General features: G+C 35.1%; 3 protein-coding genes across 6 annotated transcripts; 1 reads left to right on the top strand and 2 right to left on the bottom strand.

Annotated features, from left to right (window-relative positions):
- Positions 1–935: 935 nt before the first annotated feature.
- LOC149736728 (protein-glutamine gamma-glutamyltransferase K-like) lies at positions 936–10,250 on the top strand. 3 transcript variants are annotated; one of them, XM_089876361.1, is made up of 15 exons: positions 936–1,120; positions 2,952–3,140; positions 3,458–3,614; positions 4,034–4,140; positions 4,260–4,378; positions 4,869–4,997; positions 5,277–5,466; positions 5,631–5,751; positions 6,751–6,899; positions 7,237–7,344; positions 7,466–7,681; positions 8,128–8,316; positions 8,709–8,872; positions 9,290–9,426; positions 9,820–10,250. In XM_089876361.1, the coding sequence occupies exons 1-15, from the start codon at positions 1,057–1,059 to the stop codon at positions 9,965–9,967; spliced, it is 2,187 nt and encodes a 728-aa protein (XP_089732487.1). In that variant the 5' UTR covers positions 936–1,056; the 3' UTR covers positions 9,968–10,250. The 3 variants fall into 3 exon arrangements, with proteins under 3 accessions (XP_089732487.1, XP_089732488.1, XP_089732486.1); XM_089876362.1 differs by lacking the exon at positions 936–1,120 and adding an exon at positions 2,393–2,571 and having other exon boundaries at positions 9,290–9,440; XM_089876360.1 differs by lacking the exon at positions 936–1,120 and adding an exon at positions 2,395–2,571.
- Positions 10,244–13,232, bottom strand: LOC149736727 (stress-induced-phosphoprotein 1-like). The gene is made up of 6 exons (XM_089876417.1): positions 13,017–13,232; positions 12,856–12,939; positions 12,532–12,672; positions 11,742–11,883; positions 11,187–11,328; positions 10,244–10,739 (listed from the first exon to the last, which is right to left on the bottom strand). The coding sequence occupies exons 1-6, from the start codon at positions 13,017–13,019 to the stop codon at positions 10,616–10,618; spliced, it is 636 nt and encodes a 211-aa protein (XP_089732543.1). The 5' UTR covers positions 13,020–13,232; the 3' UTR covers positions 10,244–10,615.
- A 1,846-nt stretch (positions 13,233–15,078) lies between these two features.
- LOC149736726 (calcium/calmodulin-dependent protein kinase type IV-like) lies at positions 15,079–21,432 on the bottom strand. 2 transcript variants are annotated; one of them, XM_089876411.1, is made up of 11 exons: positions 21,270–21,432; positions 20,684–20,789; positions 20,333–20,411; positions 20,213–20,275; positions 19,803–19,885; positions 19,326–19,398; positions 18,592–18,678; positions 17,719–17,870; positions 17,123–17,249; positions 16,648–16,800; positions 15,079–15,648 (listed from the first exon to the last, which is right to left on the bottom strand). In XM_089876411.1, the coding sequence occupies exons 1-11, from the start codon at positions 21,415–21,417 to the stop codon at positions 15,556–15,558; spliced, it is 1,164 nt and encodes a 387-aa protein (XP_089732537.1). In that variant the 5' UTR covers positions 21,418–21,432; the 3' UTR covers positions 15,079–15,555. The 2 variants fall into 2 exon arrangements, with proteins under 2 accessions (XP_089732537.1, XP_089732536.1); XM_089876410.1 differs by having other exon boundaries at positions 21,274–21,405.

Here is a 21,432-nt window from a genome sequence, read left to right as displayed (position 1 = left end):
TGGTTATAGAACGTATGGCAATCGTCCACGGGCGATCTCATTTTGGCAGCTTTATCCGCCTTTAAGCAAATACCGCTTTGTTGTTGAAGCGACGAAGCAAATATTGTTAAACCAACTCGTATTATCGACTGACCAGTAGTTTATAATGGGATTCTCCTAAAAGTAATTATGTAAGCGTAAAAGTATTTTTTAATAGTTTTATACAGCTGGTATAACGTAGTTACAGCGATATAGCAAAGTTTAGTTACGTTTTCGGTCAAAAATGGTATCAACAACCGTAAAACGCCGAATGCCGGCGGTGCAGCAAGCGTAACGCCACGAACCGTAAGATTGTAAAATAGACGAGACGAGGGGTTAGATCGTACACATGAATGCGTCGCAGTTCAGTGTTGTTATATGCTTGTGGTTGTAACGGCCAAGGCGGGGTGTTTTGTAGCTAGAGTTGAGATGTAGTATTAAGTTTGTATTGCGATTGCAACGATGTGTAGCACTTTAAATGGACAATACACTGCAGTATTTCATATTAAACACAGAGCCCCAGGCAGAGAAAACTATTTTATCAAGATTGCATTAAAAGCAATTCAAAACGCCGGATCGTCTGATTTCAATATGCAGTTTTTATTCGAGTGAAAATCGTAATAAACTTAAATAATACCTGGGTATACAAGTAAATAAAGACTAGATAGGCAAGGATATTTTAAACTTTAAATATATATTGCTTTACCAGAATAGAAAGTGCATGTTAAGCCTATACATTATAGACCAGCATTAAATGATACCCCTCAGGCAAATAGTACACGAAAACGATAATGATTTAGCTTGACAGGTATAGGTCACGAACTGCCACGGTATATACCGCTATTATTAATGGTTTTATTTCGGGCTCGTAACTGTTGTGGTACGCGACTGCATGCCATAATCCAAGCAAGATTACTTCATCTCTATTATTACTTGCAACTTACAGGCAACTAGCCCCGCATCTGTTCTTGATTAGATTAGTTATCACACAAGTGCTAATTCTGCAGTAGCGTAGTTTTGTTTGCTGAAACTAAAGTCATGTCGTTCTTTGGCCGCCTAAAGAAATGTCAATGCATAGGAGCACCGGAAGAACCAAAACCAGGTAACATTTTGCGTATTGCGATCAACTTTAAAATAACATATTCGGTGAAACTTTATTAAATAGGAAAAAGTTAAATGTTGTGTAAAATTGGAAATGGGTATAAAAAAAATGTTGTGTAAAATTTGAAATAGGTATATTACTGTGGGGCAACACGGGACACCTGTAGCATAATATCCAAATATCCTGATCGTGTTTTAAACAATAAACAACGATCTATAGAGGGGTGCTGTTTCATAAATGAGCAAATGTACTTTGTTTACTACCAAATAGAATGCGAATATACAATAGGAAGGTGTCCCATCTTCTCCCACCCCATACAATATATTTCCGCATATTTTGAAATTGGTTTATATTAAACACAGCGGGGACTATTCGCCATTTGTTATTGGATTGTTTACGGGCGAAACTATTTTATTGCTTTAAGTCTAAACGTTATATTGTACGTCCATACAATTAAAAGATTCGTTATATAACCCTGTTAAAGTAAGCAGGTGTGAAAACTTTTAGACGTCTTTCTTTTCAACTTAAGCAACCTAAAAAAAAATTCTTCTTTTTGAGGTAAAACGTCCCGATTATGATAACTATTGTTGCAACACACGCATTTTCTTATATGGCATCTCTCAATTCGAGCGTTGTCCCGCAAAAATCTAACGAATATGTATCCCAATACATTGATTTAATACGATCATAAACTGTTTTATGAGAATCAGTTTGGTTAAAATTTGAGCAGTAAAATATTATCAAACATGATCATAAAATAACACAATTGGGATGCAATTTCATACAGAAGCATATAAGCTATAAAGAATTGGGCGTTCTGCATAAATTGCGCTATTGTGTGTGTTTGTTGCCTCTCAAAATTCAATTTGTATATTTCAATACTTTATTGTTTGGTCTCATTATTGCTAAATGCTAAAGCATCCGAATGTTGACGAAATATTTAATTCTGTCATGCTTTCTTTAGAAAGAAGTCTTGCGTAATACGCAAGGCCTGTTTTTTCACATGACTTGCGTCACAGACCTCTTTCATGAAAGCTCTACTGCCATTGCGTGTGGCTACACTTCATTCATTTGAGACTTCCATTCATGACTATAATAACAACTTTCTCGTTGAAAAACAAATTGCGTCAAACATCTGAGTGAACGGATTTTATATTATACAGACACACAGTACAATACCAGTTGTAAATGCTGGATCAAGTTACCTATTTTGACCAAAGCGTCTGTAGACCACATAATGGAAGAATTTATTCGCTTTACTTTATATGTGTTTTGTACGAGTCAGAAGTAGAATAGGACCAAAAGCTTGTAGTTAAATGGTAAACTATATAAAAGCACCATGCAACAACAACAACAACAGCAGCAAGTAAACACTAACAAACGTAGAAGAAAACGAAAATCATGTTTAAGTTGTTTTTGTTGCTTTTCCTCTGGTAGCATAGCAGCGAACGGTTAGTTCATATAAACACTTATGTTCTAACTGAATTTCAAATACTTGTATGTGTATGTAATGTATATTAGAGTGGGGAAAGATAGGTCATTTTTAGCACATAATATCCGAATATCCTAATCGCGTTTTAGCCAATTAACAACGGTTTGTATGGGAGTCATGAGGATACGGTTTTATAATTCTTTGAATTTTCTTTGTTTACTACCAAATGGGACCAGAAAATAATATGATAAGGAGTCTTATATCTCCCACCCTACTATATTATATGGGGCGTTTTTTTCATCATTACGTCTTGATATTTACCAAACTATGCCAACTATTCGCACGGACGGTTACTCATTAGCCTTGCTGCGTTATTTTAACTGTGCTACGTGCTTTTAGTCGAAGGTCTGCAGCTGAAAACGGTGGACTGCGACTGGATGTCATCAGAAAATGCCTCCGCCCACCACACCACCGAATACTCTGCGAAATATTTGATTTTACGCCGAGCCCAGACCTTCACGATGAAAATGAAATTCCAGCGAAAATTCCACAAAACAGCAGATCGGGTAGTACTGGAACTCAGCTTAGGTATATTGACTGTGTTCGTTAATTTGTAGATTTTGACATCAAACAAAATAATGTAGTACTGTGGGGTAAGATGGGTTACCGTTAAAACAACATAATATCGCATATTTCCTACTGTTTTAACCAATTAACCACATTCTTTTAGAATCGTAAGGAAATTCTGAAAATATCTTTGTTTAATACAAAATAGGTCGATAATAGAGAATGAAAGTATGAACCATTTTACCTATTATACAATAAACTACTATACAATAAAAAAAGTTAATAAACCAAAGTTGTGTAAATTTAACAGAGAATTACAATGTGATATGTAAATGCAGGTACGGGTTCACAGTTGATGAACGAAACTAAAGTTCGCTGTCCACTGGTTGCTACACTTGACCCAACAAAGTGGGGAATGGTTATAACTCACGAAGAAGATGAAACGTTCTTGGTCACGTTTACAGTGAACATTCCACCTAAAGCGTTGGTCGGCAAGTGAGTAGCTAAATTTTATTTTTACTTATTTACCTAAGAGGCCCTTGTGTTTTTTTTACTGAATAACTGTTATTGTTGGGCACGTACATAGGTCCCAAAAATCGTTCGTGTTTATATAAGTGGCCCTATGTGTTCTCATCAATCTTTTTATTACACTTGACGCCCATTAGTTCCTATAATCGTCATATAGTAGGGTGGGAGAAGATGGAACACGTTTTCATTCTATTTTTGTCTCATTTGGTGTCAAACAAAAAACACTCAAAGAGTTAGAAAACCTTGTTCTCACAACTTCCAAAGAGTGCTGTTAATTGTTTAAAACACGATCAGGATATTTGGATATAATGTACTAAAGGTGTCTCATCTTCCCCCACAGTACTATATGTTGTTCTTACTAAGCGTTTTTTTTTCTATTTCACCAGATACAAGTCAGTGGTTGAATTCACCAGCCAACTAGAAAGTGGGGAATCAGTTACAACACGTGACAATGAACCGGAGTTGGCAATTCTTTTCAATCCTTGGTCGAAATGTTAGTTAATCAATACATTTGTTTTTTTACTTACAGCCAAGCGAATCAATTAGTTTCACTTGTACGTGTTCATTGCTTGGTACGTTTGGAGTTCAATTTCCTTTATTTTTCTGTTTTAGTGGACTCAGTGTACATGGAAAACGAGGCTGAACGTGAAGAATATTGTTTGAATGATCTTGGGATAGTATACAGAGGTTCAAAGGTTCGAATCAGTGGAAAAAAGTGGAATTTTGGCCAGGTGATGTCACTTGCTTAGAAACTTCATTATATTATTATGTAGTCGGGTGGGGAAATATGGGACACATTCAAAGAATTATAAAACCGTATCTCCACGACTCCCATAGACCGTTGTTAATTGTTTAAACACGATCAGGTTATTTGAACACTATGTGCTGAAAGTGACCCGTCTTCCCCCATCCTACTATACGAGTGTAGCCTATCGCATAACATAAGTAATGTATTTCACAGTATTTTCATAACTCGTGGCCGCTAAAAAGTTTCTAAACTAAATTGCCGATTTAGAGGGTGATTATTTTTATTTTGTTATATGACTGAAAAATTGTACAGCCAATTAGTGACCACTGGGTTGAATTAAGTGTTTATTACACAATGCTTTTCCATAGCACAGGCGCCCAGGAGTACTGACGTTTGATTCGTTGCATAAGAAACACGAAATGTTAATATGATTATACGAGGCGCCTATATTTACTGCTAAAAAATTGTTTTAGTTTGAGGAAAATATTTTGGAATGTTCATTGCTTCTGCTTGATAAAGACAAGCGAGCAAAAGAGAAACCGAACAAGTGGATTCAAAAGCGGGGCGACCCAGTTTGGATTTCTAGAGCTGTATCAGCAATGGTATGTATGGCATGTGATAAAAATAACCAGCCTATAATACGCTTCTATAAGCTATGCAGCAACAGAGTAAACAAAGTTAGAAAATGATCAAATTCTGACAATATATATTACCAATTGACAGTTAAATACTAGCCGAATTTCTTGCTGCATATCATGGTCGATATCTTTTGGGGAAAACGAAGTGTTTCAGCTGAATAGTTTCTGTGCCTGTAATTCTGTTAATAGCAGTGTGGTTTTAAAAATCTTTTGGTGATAAATAAATATGTAATACGAATAAAGGTAAACGCTCAAGACGATGACGGTGTCTTGGTCGGGAATTGGTCCGGCGACTATTCGGGCGGAGTATCCCCTACCAAATGGAACGGAAGTGTGGAGATATTACAGCAGTACTACAACACGGGGAAGCCTGTATCGTATGGACAGTGTTGGGTTTTCTCTGGTCTTGTTACAACAGTACTACGGAGCTTAGGTATATACACGTTTTGAACCTATAACTCAACCGTTTGTTGGTGTAGCAATTTACTATTGCTTTTCTTGTATTTGATTTCCCCTTATTTTGTACAAAATGACAGCCATGGAAAGTTACAAACAGTTGCTTATTTTGGACAAGGTTGAACAGTTTTTCTTGCTTAGGAATACCAACAAGAAGCGTCACGAACTTTGCCTCAGCACACGACACAGAGGGCAGTATGACGATTGATAATTACGTTGACGAGAGCGGAGAAGAAATTAATCTCGGTGGAGACAGTGTCTGGTAAAGTAAATTAAAGCACAAATATAGATATAGTAGGGTGAGGGGAGATGGAACACCCTTTTGTTCTAATTTCCCGTCCCATTTGGTAGTAAACAAAGAAAATGCAAATAATTATACAACAATATTCTCACGACTTCCATAGAGCGTTAGTTATTGTTTAAAAAACGATCAGGATATTTGGATATTATGAGCTAAAGGTGTACCATCTTCCCCCACCCTACTATATATAACGCCGTGGGGTAAGATAGGATACCAATAGTACTTAAATTCCTTATTTTCCGATCTTGTTTTAAACAATTAACAACGCTCTTTTAGAGTCGCCTGGCTACGGTTGGGCTAAGAAAAAATAATAAAAACTTGTCCCACCCTACCCCACCTTACTGTAGCTTTTTGTGTGTCTACTATATATATATAAGGACATGGTCGTACACGAAATCTGTAACATAGGATAAATTGGTCTTGGTGTCTGAAATATTTTTATTCATCTTTCGCTCCTTTTTTTTATTTTACTATGGGGTATGCACATGTCAACATAATGGCTAGCAGTGTATACAAACGTAATTATGTGAGATTAGAATGTCGTTTATCATTAAGTCTGTGTTGATACAGGACCAAGCCCAGATTCAACTTGTCACCTAAACTATATTTACTACAGTCCATAGTGTTTATTAAAAGTTTTGTAAAACAAGCATTGGCTTTACATTTCGTAGTATGGGAATATACTTTATGCAGAAAACACAACTAAATATAGTAGGTTGGGGTAAGATGGTCCGTTTTTTCATATTCTTTTTCGTCTCATTTAGTACTGAAAACAAAACTACAGAATTATATTACTATATCCTTTCACCATACACTTAAAATGAGTGTTTTATTAGTTAAAAATACGGTTAGAAAGTATTGGATATTATGTGCTATCGCTATCCATCTTACCCCCACAGTACTACACATTTCTTATAACTGTCAATCAGTTTGTTATAAGCAATCTATTTTAATTTACAGGAACTTTCATGTTTGGAACGAATGTTGGATGAAACGAGGCGATCTTCCAACTGGTTACGACGGTTGGCAAGCAGTGGATGCAACTCCACAAGAAATAAGTCTTGGACTTTATCAAACTGGACCGGCCCCTCTCACTGCTATTAAAAACGGTAACAATATTTTACGCTAATAAAGTCAATAAGGTGTTGTTGCCAGGCATATCGTAATTCTAAATCAGCTCCTTTGTTATTGCTTAAAGCTAATAAACCTTCTTTTAGCCAGGAAGGTCTTCAAAGATTTTAATTGCAAGCGCATAGTAAAATTTTTCCTTGTGGTTAACACAAATGTCGAAATGTGGTTAAGAGTTTGCGTTGTTATAAATTCATATTAAAACCAGTAGCTGCACCTATCTTTTGTCTAATGACAACATACTTTTATATACTGATATTTCAGCTCAAAAATCATACACCACTTATGTTGTATTTACCAATATATATTTTGTAACAGGGGAAGTATACTTGGGTTTTGAAACAGCTTTTGTGTTCGCTGAGGTAAATTCAGATCGCACAAATTGGATAGTAAAGCAAGATGAAGGAGGAGAATATGTAATTGAAAGTGAGTATCTGTGTGACTATTAATCTGATGTGAAACTTTGCAAATAAATGTCTTTGTGCCAGAGATTCTATATGTTGTCACAAATTAATTGATAATGTTTTTAAATAATATTTCTATACAGCCCTTGGATCGAGGTTTCCAAAATCTGTTGGTAAATACATCAGCACAAAGTCTGTGGGTACCGACGATAGACTGGATGTAACGAACTTGTACAAATACACTGAAGATAGTGCCGAAGAAAGAGAGGCTTTTAAAAAAGCGTATGCATTCGGAACTTTACCAGAATACCAGGCTGGTTTCCTTTCGGTAGAAGAAGAAGGAAAAGGGGTTAGCATTGGTGGGTCATGAGTCTGTTATGGTGTTATATTCTATCTTTATGGGTAAAGTTTGACGGTGATGCTCGCCATGGAACCTGTGGTTAAGTATTGTTGCGTTAATGCAGTTATAGTGGTTTTGATGCCATTTGCGGACTACTCGTTCACTTTTCGTATTTTTACAAGTATTTTCTATTGTATTGTTGTTGTAGGCTAGTTGTTCAATGGGTCATTGTTTGAATATAAGATTGAATTTCAAACACGACAGGGTTGGGTTTTCTTTTACCTACTACCACTTGACACATTACAAACCGTCTCTGTACATATAAAACAAAGAACAAAAAAAAACAATTTTTTATATTTATTTCTTTCCATACGACCACAAAGACCAATTTAATTAAAACAGCAAAGAGAAAGAAATTATCAATAGAATACGTTGTTAAAATTAAGGTACTTTAATTTGCTCTAGATTTCTCTACTGCACCTAACATACGAAATGGGGATGGTTTTGCTATCGTGATCACAGCACAGAACGATTCTGCCGAAAAAGTGACAGTCGATATTTCTGCCGTTCTGCACTCAACATTATACACTGGTGAAAAGAGAAGGTTCATCAAAAGACAGCGATTTTCTGCTATTCCTGTTGATACAAATTCAAGTAGGTCCAAAAGTCCGTGTGAGGTGTTTAAATAACTCTGCACTGACTTTTAAAAAACTAAAATTTAATTTTGCACAATGTGTATGGTATAGCTATAGGTTCTACACTGCATGCCATAGCAATAAAGTGTAGTGTGAACACTAATTACCATATTCTTTGTTTTAAAGTTTTGGCATATGTGATTTAAAACTGCAAATTTTAAAGTTTTTAAAATTTAGTGTTGCGCAAATAGCTCCAAATGATCCAAGTTTGTCCTAACTCTAAAAGTTGGAGAATTCATGCTATAGTAAAATTAATTAAAAAAGTTTTGCTATGGGTGAAATCCAAAACACAAGCCACACTAAGGTCAAATTACATTAAAAAATAAAATAATCAACAAAACCAAATTTCAGCTGTCTCCCGTGACTTCAATGTAATGTTTAGTGACTACAACGGCAAACTTGTCGATCTCAATTCTTTACGACTCTCAGCTGTTGTCAAAGTGAAAGAGACTGGCAAGATGTTTGCTGATAGCTATGAGTTTCGACTTGACAACAAGGAAGCAATAGATATACAGGTCTCGTAGTCAATGGTGTATTAGTTATAGACTTGATATACAATTTGGTTAATTAATACACCTATTAAATATTTTATATAAAAAAGGTAACAACGGTTAAAAATTTTGTTGCGATAAGCCTATGATAAATTGATTTAGTGAAGGGCTCAAAGAGGTCTAAAAGAGGGTAATTGGCTGACTAAACTCTTAAAGGCAACTGAATTCAAACTTTATAATTTGTGTACACCCCTGTTTTTGCTATTTTTAGATGTATACTTACTGAGCAGAGTCTTAAAATTTTTTTTTATTCAAGTTATTGTTTTTGAACTATCACTACTTATATTTGCACCAGTGTCGTCCCAGGTGCTTTTCAGGTCCAATAGCATACATCACCATTTGATACCAAGAAGGTTTATCAAACTGTGTATTACAATACAGGTAGAAAACACCCTACAAATCAATAAAGAATATCAGGTTTTGGTGAACTTCTCGAATCCACTGCCAACAAGACTCACAAACGTTGTAGTTACTTTAGAAGGGCCTGGACTGAGCGAACCTCTTACACGGAAACTAAAGTATATTCTTCATGGTTTAAATTTTTCATTGTTTCATTGTTGTAGAAATTCTGTACAATTATTTTTTTTACTGTTCTCACTGAAAGATCCAAATATATGACCAATACTGTGCTCAATAAATTGTTCTGTTAGCAAGTGTTGATTAACTTGGTTATTTAAACACATTTGTTTACTTCTAATTTGAGACAACAGGCTATTCATCTGATCGTTTTTGGTTAATATTTTTTATTTAGGCTCACTATTTTGGTCAGTGCCGGTGCTCCAGTAGCAACTTGCCTATTATGCAAACACATTGTACCGAAGCATTTAAAATAAAATCAATATTTGCCAATTAATACAGTGAATCCACCTATAAAAAGTGTATTATGTAACTGATACAATAATTTTTTGCAGTCGTAATGTTGTAGCTGGTGGTACAGCTCAATTCTCTTTTCCCATTCAACCAAAAAAAGTCGGAAAAAAATCAATTCTGGTTGACGTTGATGCAAAACAAGTAAAGGATTTGAAAAACTTCATTGACGTAGAGGTTGTAAGTTCTTGAAGCAGGAGCAGGCACCATAGGCCGCATTTTTATCAAGCAAGACCTGTACCACTTTACAGACACTGATCTGCCAAAACAAACGACAACGCTAGACTGTTTGATTATGACGTTGTAATTTTTTGAAGCGGTATTTATTTACGACTTTTGCATAACGTAATGCATTTTATATTCAAATGCTACTTATATTTTTAACATTGTTCATTTAAATTCTGTTCACACATTACTAATAGTTTCATGTTTATTCAATCGCTAGTAATTTGTAAATAAAATAAAAAGAACTTTGCATTCCGAATTTATTTAACAAATTTAAATTCACAACAAACAAAATCTGTTGGAAGAAGGACATCAATACAGGAATCAAATCACGGTTGCATGAAATATGACAATTAATGCATAGGCATACAACATATACTAAATCCATAACCTTAATCACAGAAAAAGTGTTACACACCAAAAGTGAAGAAAAAAATTTGAATAAAAAGTGCACGAAATATAAACCTTTCTGAACTTATTGTGTGAACTATAAAAAGTGGTAAAAGTTTAGAAAAGTTAAGAGCACATTTTACAGATAATAAGAAATATACAGCGGATATTGAAGAATATATTGACATAATTAGTCACTAAGTCACAGCAGTACTTATAGATTCTTTACTGCGATGTTCCAGCTATAGCCAAGCCACTTGGTCCAGGTGTATTCTCATCATTTTCCGCCATCAAATCAAACCCAAGCAAAGCACTTAGTGTTTTTTGCATCTCAGGCTTTTGAACATACCTGTCAAATTAACACTGTTGTTAAAACAGTTTTATCCTAAAGATACAGGGTTTAAATGAATGTAAACTTTTTATCCTCCTATTGTGGGGCAATAAAAGTCGTTAAAGCATGTACATTCTGTTTTACTAACCTTGTCCCGCTTGACCTAGTTACCACATATATAACTTTGTGGCAATTGTAGGTGATTATTTTTTAGAATTTGAATACTTTTTAATGTATAGCTAAGAACTATACAACCCATAAGATTGCTATCATTGTAAGTCCTAAGATAGTTAAATTTGATTGCTTCCCTAGTAGTCAAAAACGAGTTGTCAAAATGGTCAACTAAAATGCAAAACAACAAAAATAATTGCTCACAATGTGTATTTGTAGTCACTTTTATATGAAAAGAACATTGCTACACTTTTTAAAAATCATTCATTTATTAAAATATTTAAAAAATCTTACTCTGTAAGTTTTCTTGGATCCTCACTCAAGTTCTTGAGCATTTCTTCATACCATGGTTGCTTAAAATAATCTTTGGTGTCCTTGTGGGCTTTCAACTCCGAGACAATTTCTTTGAGTTCCGAAAAGGGATTTGGTAGAATATCTGTCCAAGATAAAATAAAAACAAGAAACTATAATAAACAAATCTAAATTTTCTGATGGATTTTAAACTTCAAAAACTTTTTGAAAAACTGTCAGAAAATTAATTGTTTGTCTTTTTTTATGACATAAGAAATGTTGTAAAATGTTAACAGCACTGTAAAAAATAGTATTTTCAAATAAGTTAACGATACGAGCACAGCTTTACTAATATTTGTCATGGTTGCAAGCAGGATACAGACATTGGGTAATCTGTTTAAGTATTTCTGCTTATAATTTCATTTTTTATCTAGAAAAATTTTCTTAAAAAAAATAATGTAAAGTTTTGTTGGCATTTGCACAGAAAGTTCAAGAAACACTAGGTTGGACATTAACAAATTAAGCTTTTATTTATCAGGAAATAGCATATTTACTTACTAGCTAACTTTGCACTGCATTCTTTGCTTGCCGTTTTCAAGTCTTCATTCATCGAGTCCTGTTTCAACCCCTCATCATATGCTTCCATTGCTTCTGCATAATTCTCAAGTCCCTCAAGTGCAATCCCTTTTCTGTAGTAACCCTGCAGTCAAAATCACAGTTTTATAAGATTATCTATTACACAACAGTAGTATGTAGTACACAATGTAATTAGGTGTTAAATTCAGGGATAAGTAAATATTACAACCAACTTTAAATGGTATTGGAATAATTTCACTAGAGTGTATACCACAGTCTAAGTATCACTATCTCCCTTACATTTATTAAATTAGGTGCCTATGTGTATTATAGTGTTGTTTTCTATTTGTAGTTCCATACACAGTGTTAATTTCCGGTAGCATACTGCTTAGTCTATTGCCACTCTATGTTGATTGTTTAATTGTGTAGGTGGATTTGAGACTGCTCAGACTAATACAATAGTTAGATGTAACACAAAACAATAAAGTCCTAGAATTAATTTTCTTTGATACAAATCTTTACCACCCAAGCATGCAACTTAATGGGTAATTTTTTGGGGGTGTTTTTTTGTGATGTATAACTGACATCAATAGGGGACCAGTTGGGTGGAGCAATTGCAGTTAAGTAACTTGACCAAAGACAATACTGCAATGGAAGCACTCTCAAGCAACAAGCCTATAACTTTAAGCTAGAGCCAGGCAGCCAGCCACGTTAACTACTTAATACACAAATATAAGATTAGACAAAAATGTGCCAAAAATCGAACACCAACCATTCCCCATTCTGGCTTTAATTTGATCACTTCAATTGCATCATCCTTGGCTTTAGTATGTTCCTTATTATTCGCATAAGCATGGGATCTACCTTCATATAGAAGATGGGACTTTGCTTTTGAAGTATCTTGCTCAATTCCCTATAATATATAGGAAATAAATTATAAAGCATAAAGGTAACAAATTAAATATAGGCCTAGCCTACATGTAGGCTATAATATATCATAATCCAAAATGTTGGCATATTAGTTTAAATTATATTTACAATATACAAATTAGGTTTCATATTTTACCAATATTAATCTTAAAGCAAATAAGATTACCTTAGAATAAAAATCAATTGCCTCTTGTAACTTTTCATCTTCTAAAGCTTGGTTCCCGTTTGACAATAAAACTTGCACTGTCGCCTAGACAAAAACGGATTCAGTTTAATATATGCCTTGAATTTAGATTTTAATTAGGCAATTATATCACTAATGCTTGCCATAATTGATCTTGAATTGAATATTCTCCAGCGAATGTAGAAGGCCTAGGGATCCGATGAAATCAATTATAAGATGGGCTAAGAAAAAGCAGGCAATATTTCTGACAACGTATAACAGCAGTCTGCAATCAAAAAACATTAAGTAATTTGAACTAATATTGCTAATGTATTAAATGAGCTTTTTGAACTGACTTATAACTTTTGAATTACCAAAGCCATACAACGGCGTTTCCACGGCACTGCCTGTTATCAAAGCGGGGTAGTTCCGCTTCGCCTCTGTTGTATGTAGATGAACGGTGTTGTGTCGCTACCTACCGAAAGCCGAGTTTGTATATTTGTCCCATCAGAAGCGCCGTCTGCCTCAGAATGTGATTGTAGGGGCTGGGATGGGCGACACTCGTCAGACGAGGCGTAGTTTTAATTTTCTTTGACGGACCCCCCATTTAATGATGTAGTAGGGTCGGGGAAGATGGGACACCTTAATATTCAAAGCATATTCAAGTATCCCAATCGTGTTTTAAGCAATTAACAACGGGCTATGGACGTCGTGACAGTATGAAACCACCAACCACCCCCATTTAATGATATAGCAATTGTGACACGAGTATATTCTTATACACCCGACAAACATGTCCGTCTTTCTCCACCCTACTATATAGCAATAAATGGGCAACTAACACTGTAGGCATTCGGTAAACTGCCTTCTCCAGATTTTAACATTATGTAGGCACTCGGTAAACTGCCTTCTTCTGATTTTAACACTATGTAGGCATTCGGTAAACTGCCTTCTCCAGATTTTAACACAATGTAGGCATTCGGTAAACTGCCTTCTCCAGATTTTAACACTAGTAAACTGCCTTCCCCAGATTTTAAGGGTAACACTAAAAGAGGGAAAAGGGAAAACAGGGAAAGGAGGGAAATCAACACTAAAAGAGGGAAATAGGGAAAAGAGGGAAAACTTGCATTTCTAAAAGAGGGGAAAAGGAAAAGAGGGAAAACAGGGAAATGTTGTTTAGTAAAAAAGCGAGATTTTTTTATATTTTATTTTATTTACTTAACTTTGATAATTATAAAAAAGGGAACAGCAGAAAATCAATACTAACATGCAAGGGAAAAGATGAAAAATAAAGAAAAGAGGGAAAAACAGGGAAAAGAGGGAAAACAAGGAAAAGAGGGAAGACAGGGGAAAACAGGCGAAAACAGGGAAAACAGGGAAAAGAGAGAAAAGAGGGAAAACAGGGAAAGAGGGAAAACAGGCGAAAATAGGGAAAACAACACTAAAAGAGGGAAATCGGGAAAAGAGGGAAATCGGGAAAAGAGGGAAACAGGGAAAAGAGGGGAAACAGGGAAAAGAGGGGAAAACAGGCGATAAGAGGGAAGACAGGGGAAAGAGGGAAGACAGTTTCCCCTTTTTTCCCTCTTGTTTTCCCCTCTAAAAGATGAAAAATAAGGAAACAGGAAAAAGAGGGGAAAACTGTCTTCCCTCTTTTCCCAGTTTCCCCTCTTTTCCCTATTTCCCTCTTTTCCCTGTTTTCGCCTGTTTTCCCTCTTTCCCTCTTTTAGTGTTGTTTTCCCTCTTTTCCCTTTCTTTTCCCTCTTTTCTTTATTTTTCATCTTTTCCCTTACATGTTAGTATTGATTTTCTGCTGTTCCCTTTTTTATAATTATTAAAGTTAAGTAAATAAAAAAAAATCTTGTTTTTTTACTAAACAGCATTTCCCTGTTTTCCCTCTTTTCCTTTTCCCCTCTTTTAGGAATGCAAGTTTTCCCTTTTTCCCTCTTTTCCCTATTTCCCTCTTTTAGTGTTGATTTCCCTCTTTTCCCTGTTTTCCCTTTTCCCTCTTTTAGTGTTACCCGATTTTAACACTATGTAGGCATTCGGTAAACTGCCTTCTCCAGATTTTAAAACTATGTGGGCAGTCGGTAAATTGCCTTCTCACAAAGTCCCCGACTTACTTAGCAAAGAAACACCATATGCTCGACTAGAATAATCTACTATAGAAGTACGTCTACTATACCATATAGATGTAAAACAAAACGCTAGGCAAGATGCAAAAAATAATTACTTTTTGAAGACACAATTTTATTACTATATCACATGGTTTGAACAAAGTATAAACAAGGAACACATTAGTACAACAATCGAAAATGGCGACATACTTCGACGGGTTAAAAAAGATTACATAAAAAACGATGCAAAGAAATCCTGATAAACAAACATAAACTTTATAATGTGACATTCGTACGTGTATAATCAATATAAAAGAAATATAATTTGCTTCTTGTAATCTCGTGCTTTAAATATATGTGCATAAAATAAAACAAAATTGGATTTTAGTTCAATTTGAGGAAAAGGAATGAGATGTAGCTGTAATAAATACTGCTACGCTTATTGAGAACACGGTACAGTGTGGTGTGCATAACTTAAAATGTGCTGATGCAGAAAAAAACTTATTAAAAATGACAACGAGTTTGGGCGAGGAACAAATAGGTTTATGAGGGTGATACAATTCGACCGCCAAGGGCGTAAGAGAGAGAATTAGTCTTCTGTTTGCTCGTCGTCGTCGTTGGAGCCGGTACTGGTGGAAGGACTGCAGATTCTGTTGAATGCGGTCACAGTTTGCGCGGTCGCCTGTGTGTAAAATAATTGCATGTAAGCACTCAATACGTTAAGTAGGTCACGGTGTAAGGGGATTGCAAGTAAAGAGCGAGTAACCGCATTGATTAAAAGATTATGCTAAAACGAGTTTGACCTATTGATTGATTGATGAAAGTTGACCAAGGGCAACTTCCCATTGAGACGAACACACGCGTACATTATGGACACCGTGGTCCCGTATTTTTTTCACTATTAAATATTTTGTAAAAAAATGAGCTATGAGCTAAAGTTGTCCCATCTCTCCCCACCCTACTATATAAAAAACAAATTGGTACACATCCGCGTCAAATTAATCTTATTGACTATTTCGTAAAATTCATATTATTAAAACCTCCCGGCTTCAAAGACTAATAACGTTGGCTTAATCTTGTCATAATCATCTGTATGACAAGTAGCTCTCGGTTGGACAGCGTTCCCCGCGTCGTCACTCAACGATGTTAACGATGGTACAGGTTCGATACCCGATCGATAAAAAGCACGGCTGGGCGAAAGATTGGCATCAAGCTGGGACTATGTTAGTTACACGGACATTTCGGTTACATCACAATGAAAAGTGAAACGTGACGTAATGGCGGAAATATATGATGTACGTGTATAGAGCATTGTTGAGTAGGATATGGACCGTTAGCATATAATATATTACATTTTTTGATCGTGTTTTTTTACATTTAACAAATTTAACGACGCTCTTACATAGTCGTGAAGACGCGGATATACAATTCAGTAAATATTCTTTGTTTGCTACCAAAAGATACGATAAAAGAGAATGAAAACATGTGCCATCTTAAACAAAAGTTACTATCACACTATTATATATTATGAAATGCATTTTTTGTGAGTTCATTTAATTGTACATCACGATATGCTTGGGTCAACCTCGGCGAATACAGTTTATTTACAAACCTCAATAACCACTGGCAATTTCGTCAAGCGCCAATGCTCCCTTGATAAAATGCAACAACGCCGACTTACCCAGAACCTACGCTTGGCGTTGTAAGACTTAATCTTGTCTATAGTTCGGTCCATATGTACAAAGTTAGCTGCCTCCCCCTTCACCCACGGATGCTCAAGAGCAGCTTTAGCAGTGAGACGTCGCTTCGGGTTGAGCACTAATAGCTTTTTTACCTTTTGAAAATATAGTAAGTACATGACCACGTTTTCGACATTATATTATAGGGTGGGGGAAATAAGACACCTTTAGCACATTCTATCCAAATTTCCTGATTGTGTTTATAACAATTAACAACGGTTTGTGGTAGTCGTGAGAATACGGTTTTATAATTCTTTGATGTTTTTGTTTACTACTTAATGGGACGAGAAAATAGAATAAAAATGTGTCCCATCTTCCCCTCCATACTAACACGGAAAAAAAATGTTTTTACAAAGATTAACATAATACATCAGGAAGTCGAAATATTTTGCAATGGTAACGTATATACAGACATACTAAGTCCTTAGCACCGAGTGAAATGTCGTCCCAACATGGAGAAACGAACTTGTAGTCGCATTTAAGGATTCGTTGAAACATTGCTTGATCACCTCTGTCATCGTGGAAAGGCTCAAATCCGCACAAACTACAATAATAAACTAGTTTGTGTATATGGGTCAGTAAAATACATTGAACCGAGGCAGAACATTATGATATGGTGGGGGGAGACGGGACACCTTTAGCACATAATATCCTTATCGGGTTTTAAAGAATTAACAACGGTCCATGGGAGTCGTAAGGTTACGGTTTTATTATTCTTTAAACTTCTTTGTTTATTACTAAATGGGACGAGACAATAGTATAAAAACGTGTCCCATCTTCCCCTACCCTATACTCTACTTTATATACTATATTTAAAATAAACAATATATACAATAAGTCACTTTGATTTGCGCTTAAATTTCGTGATATAAAATTAATCTGGAGTTTATTTGTTGTTGATTGTAAAAATCGATAATCGTAATAACCGCACAAACACCAAGCACACAAACCGAACGGATAATCGGCCACACACCGCAGCACTATTTATTATACGAGGCAAACAGAACACTTACAGGATATAAGCGATGACACCGATCGCCCAAATATCAACGGCCTCAGTGTACGGCCTTCCAAGCAGTATCTCCGGTGCGACATAGCCCGGTGTTCCGCATACAGTCTTCATGAAGTCGCTGTCCTTGATCCTCGACAACCCGAAGTCAGCGACCTTTATGAATGTAATGAATGAATGTAACTTGGTTTATCCTCGCGTGGCTGGAAAACGACAGTCGTTATAACACGGGTTTAACACCTCGTGGCAGCTTACGAGTTACCATGTATGTTACTTTGTGGGTAATTATTTTTTGGGGGGATTTTTTCTTTTTTTTAATTGTATGGCTAATAATTTAGACAACCCAATAGTGACCACTTGGTTGGAGCAAACATTAAGTTCTTGCCCAAGGACACATACTCACTATATATTTTAGGTCCGGGTAAGATGGTATATGTTTTTACTTTGCTATCGTCCTAATATTTTTAAAATAAGGAATATTTTTAGAATCATATAAACGTATCCTCGCGACATTAAAAGAAGGTTGTTTTTTTTTGCTAAAAACACGTCGTTTGTTAAGTAGGTTTATGCTATTATTTATTAAATTCTGTACTTCTGCTGTTTTTAACTTGAACAAGTTAGTAGGGTGGGGAAATATGGAACACCTTTTATTCCGTTTTCTCGTCCCATTTGGTAGTAAACAAAGAAAATTCAAAGAATTACAAAACCGTATCGTCACGACTTCCATAGACCGGTGTTAATTGTTTAAATCAAATTGAATGTAACCCCACACTGTTTAAGTCATCTGAGTAATGCTCCTCGTGTTTTGACATCGATTTACTGCTATAGACGGCTGATAATGGTAGTAAAAATAGCAGGAGTGAAAAATCGTAATTACCTTGAGAGACGAGTTGTCCGATTCATCAGCGTAAAGCAAATTTTCCGGCTTCAGATCCCGATGTACGATATTTTTTGAGTGGAGATACTGTGTGTGAATACAGCATAGTAAGGGTTCTGCCGATTTTTCGGTAAAGGAAATCGATCCATGAGGGGTGTTAATGATTTTTGTAGTGTCCGGCGAACGCGTTTGATTCGCCTGGGCCTTAGCGCCCCGCCAGCCATAAATAATTAATTACATCCATTGGTGCATTAGCTGGCGCTTATTTGCGTCTGCATCAATCACATGCCAGTTCGTTCGCGCCGACTTACACAAATCGACATTCCTTTAACTATTCATTATTTATTACTTTTCTTGGACAGAGTATAAGCGATACCGTTAATATAGAACTTATGCTATATTTAGCCTCGCGATACGGCTTAGACGGATTTAACATATTATGGCAGGCGTCCATGCGGTCTATTTCAATGATTATTTTATGAAGCTTAAATCCGATGCAACTGGAACATATTCCTTAAAATATTTGTGAGCATTTCCCAGCAAATGGGATAAATAACGCTATCTATTATTCAAATACCTCTGCACCTTGGAGTAAATGCAGCCCACCTTATTAATAATTCAGTGATTAAAATGGCAGTTATAATACTAAATAGATGCAGTTTATCTGTAAATCTAGAAAAACAAAATAATGGCTTAAAAAAAGAAAAATTGTCAAAAAATGACAAAATTCTCACCGAAACTGCTTGTAAAATTTGTTTGAGGGCGTGGGCAGCATCTCTTTCACTGTACCAGCCTCTTGAAACAATTCTGTAAAAATTATGTTTTACTTTGGAAAATATAACCCCATGCAAACTAGGTCATGGTTGGGGTGTCGAAGAAACTGTAGGACATGTTATTCGGAATTATGAAACCATGGTTAGCTTTTTCTGCTACCGACTAAATTAGTCGCAGCCTAAATTGAACGACTAAAATTTAGTCGCCCGATTTTAACTGATTAACTTATGTAACAAGTAATGCACAGTAAGTTGTTAGTCGGTCGACTAAATGTTAAAAACCACCGACTAAATTTTAGTCGGCTGACTAAAAATCTGACCGACTAACTTTAGTTGGTAGCCAAGAATATTATCTGAAATTCCAAAACTAAAATCAAGACATTGGTAATATAAATAATCAATATTGGATTGAAATCTAATATTGAAATTTTAAGAAACCTGTCAAATAATTCTCCGCCAGTGACTCTTTCCAAAACCAAGTAGACATTAGTGCCAGATTCATAAATGTCAAATAGTTTGATCTGCAATAAAAACACAATTTTTTAATCACTTAAATAATTTTAGCCAAAGTTGAAATTGTACAATTTTTTTATATTTGGATTTTGTCATTGGGAAATTTCTGATTAAATATTTTTGGATGGTTTTAGGTATATGAAAAACACTTTGAAGGACCCATAGGGACCACTCGGTTGGAGAAATTCCCATAAATGTCTTTTGTCTTGCCAAAGAAAACATGCGTCAAAATAGTGGCAGTATCAAGACTAGACATTCTGTGTTCTAGAGACATGCGTAAAAACACTATGGCGCAGAGTAGGAAGAACTTCTTTCATAATAAGCAACAAACTTACAATGTGTGGATGAGACAACGTAAGCAATATACCAATCTCAGTCTGCACGAGTTTCTTTTCAGCCTAATTGGAAAAATTCAAGTTAACAGATAGGTATAAAAATAAAACCTAAACTAATACCTTTTTGCTCAAAATTTTAACAGCATATTTTTCACCGGTTCCATTTTTTTCCGCAACCTTCACAACTGAGCTAGCACCTCTGTCAAGAAAAGTTTAATGTATCAGTGTTTAAACAAAGACATAAGCATGAGTTTTCATTTAAAAAAAATTTTGCGATGACTTTAAAATATTTTTTTATTTTGTTTACTTAAAAAATCTGAAAACAATAAAATATTATAAACCATTTAAAACCAACAATTTTGCACAATTATTTTAATGAATACTTTAACTAATTGCGTATGTTAAATCTAAATCCTTTGTTGATTTGACTTGTTATAAACCAAAATAAATAAAAAGATAATATTTTAAAACCTTCCTAATGTTTCTTGTATTGTGTAGAAATCCTCCAATGCTCCTTTACTAGCATAGTCAAACCAAGGGGCTTTTTTAGAAATTACTTTCTTTTCCATTTTTTTTTCTATAAGAAAAGCACAATAAAAACTATTTTTAGTTTGAATAAAGTAACAAGCCAACTTAAACTTCACACAGGTGCGATAATACTCCCTACACTTGTTTTGCTGAAATTATATGCAATAGAGCCTAAGTCATATATATGAATGAATGAAATGTAACTTATTACTTATGTGTTAAATGTTAAATAAATATGTTAAATACATACAACCTCATGAAAGAAAATAAATCTGGGTGCTAGTAAAGAATCTCCCTCCCCCTAAATCTGTTTAATAGCCTTATAGCACATGCAAATTAGAATAACTTTTTGTGATATACCCTACAAGTTGAATAATTTTGACATTATTTTAATGCACAGTTAAAATAATATATCCAACATTCTATTTAATATTCTTTGAACGATATCTATATATTTTATCAACATTTTATATTCCATACTGGCACTGCACTTAAAAAAAATTCCAAAATCGCTGCATTTTGTTTTTACTTACGGTTAATTTCGTAATTCGAGTCAACGAAGTGAGTTGAAATGAGAATCTGTGCTCAATGTTAAGCTCAGTAGCGTTGGTTGTTGTCCAGACAGCGGCGTCTTTCACAACATAGAAAACTTTTTTCATATGAATCGCACACGCCATCTCGTGTTACAAAAA

Source organism: Ciona robusta, chromosome 4 (assembly GCF_009617815.1).
Source record: "Ciona robusta chromosome 4, ASM961781v2".
Lineage (NCBI taxonomy): Eukaryota > Metazoa > Chordata > Ascidiacea > Phlebobranchia > Cionidae > Ciona > Ciona robusta.
The sequence above is the reverse complement of the archived record's forward strand: the minus strand, read 5'-3'. Positions and strand labels throughout refer to the sequence as shown.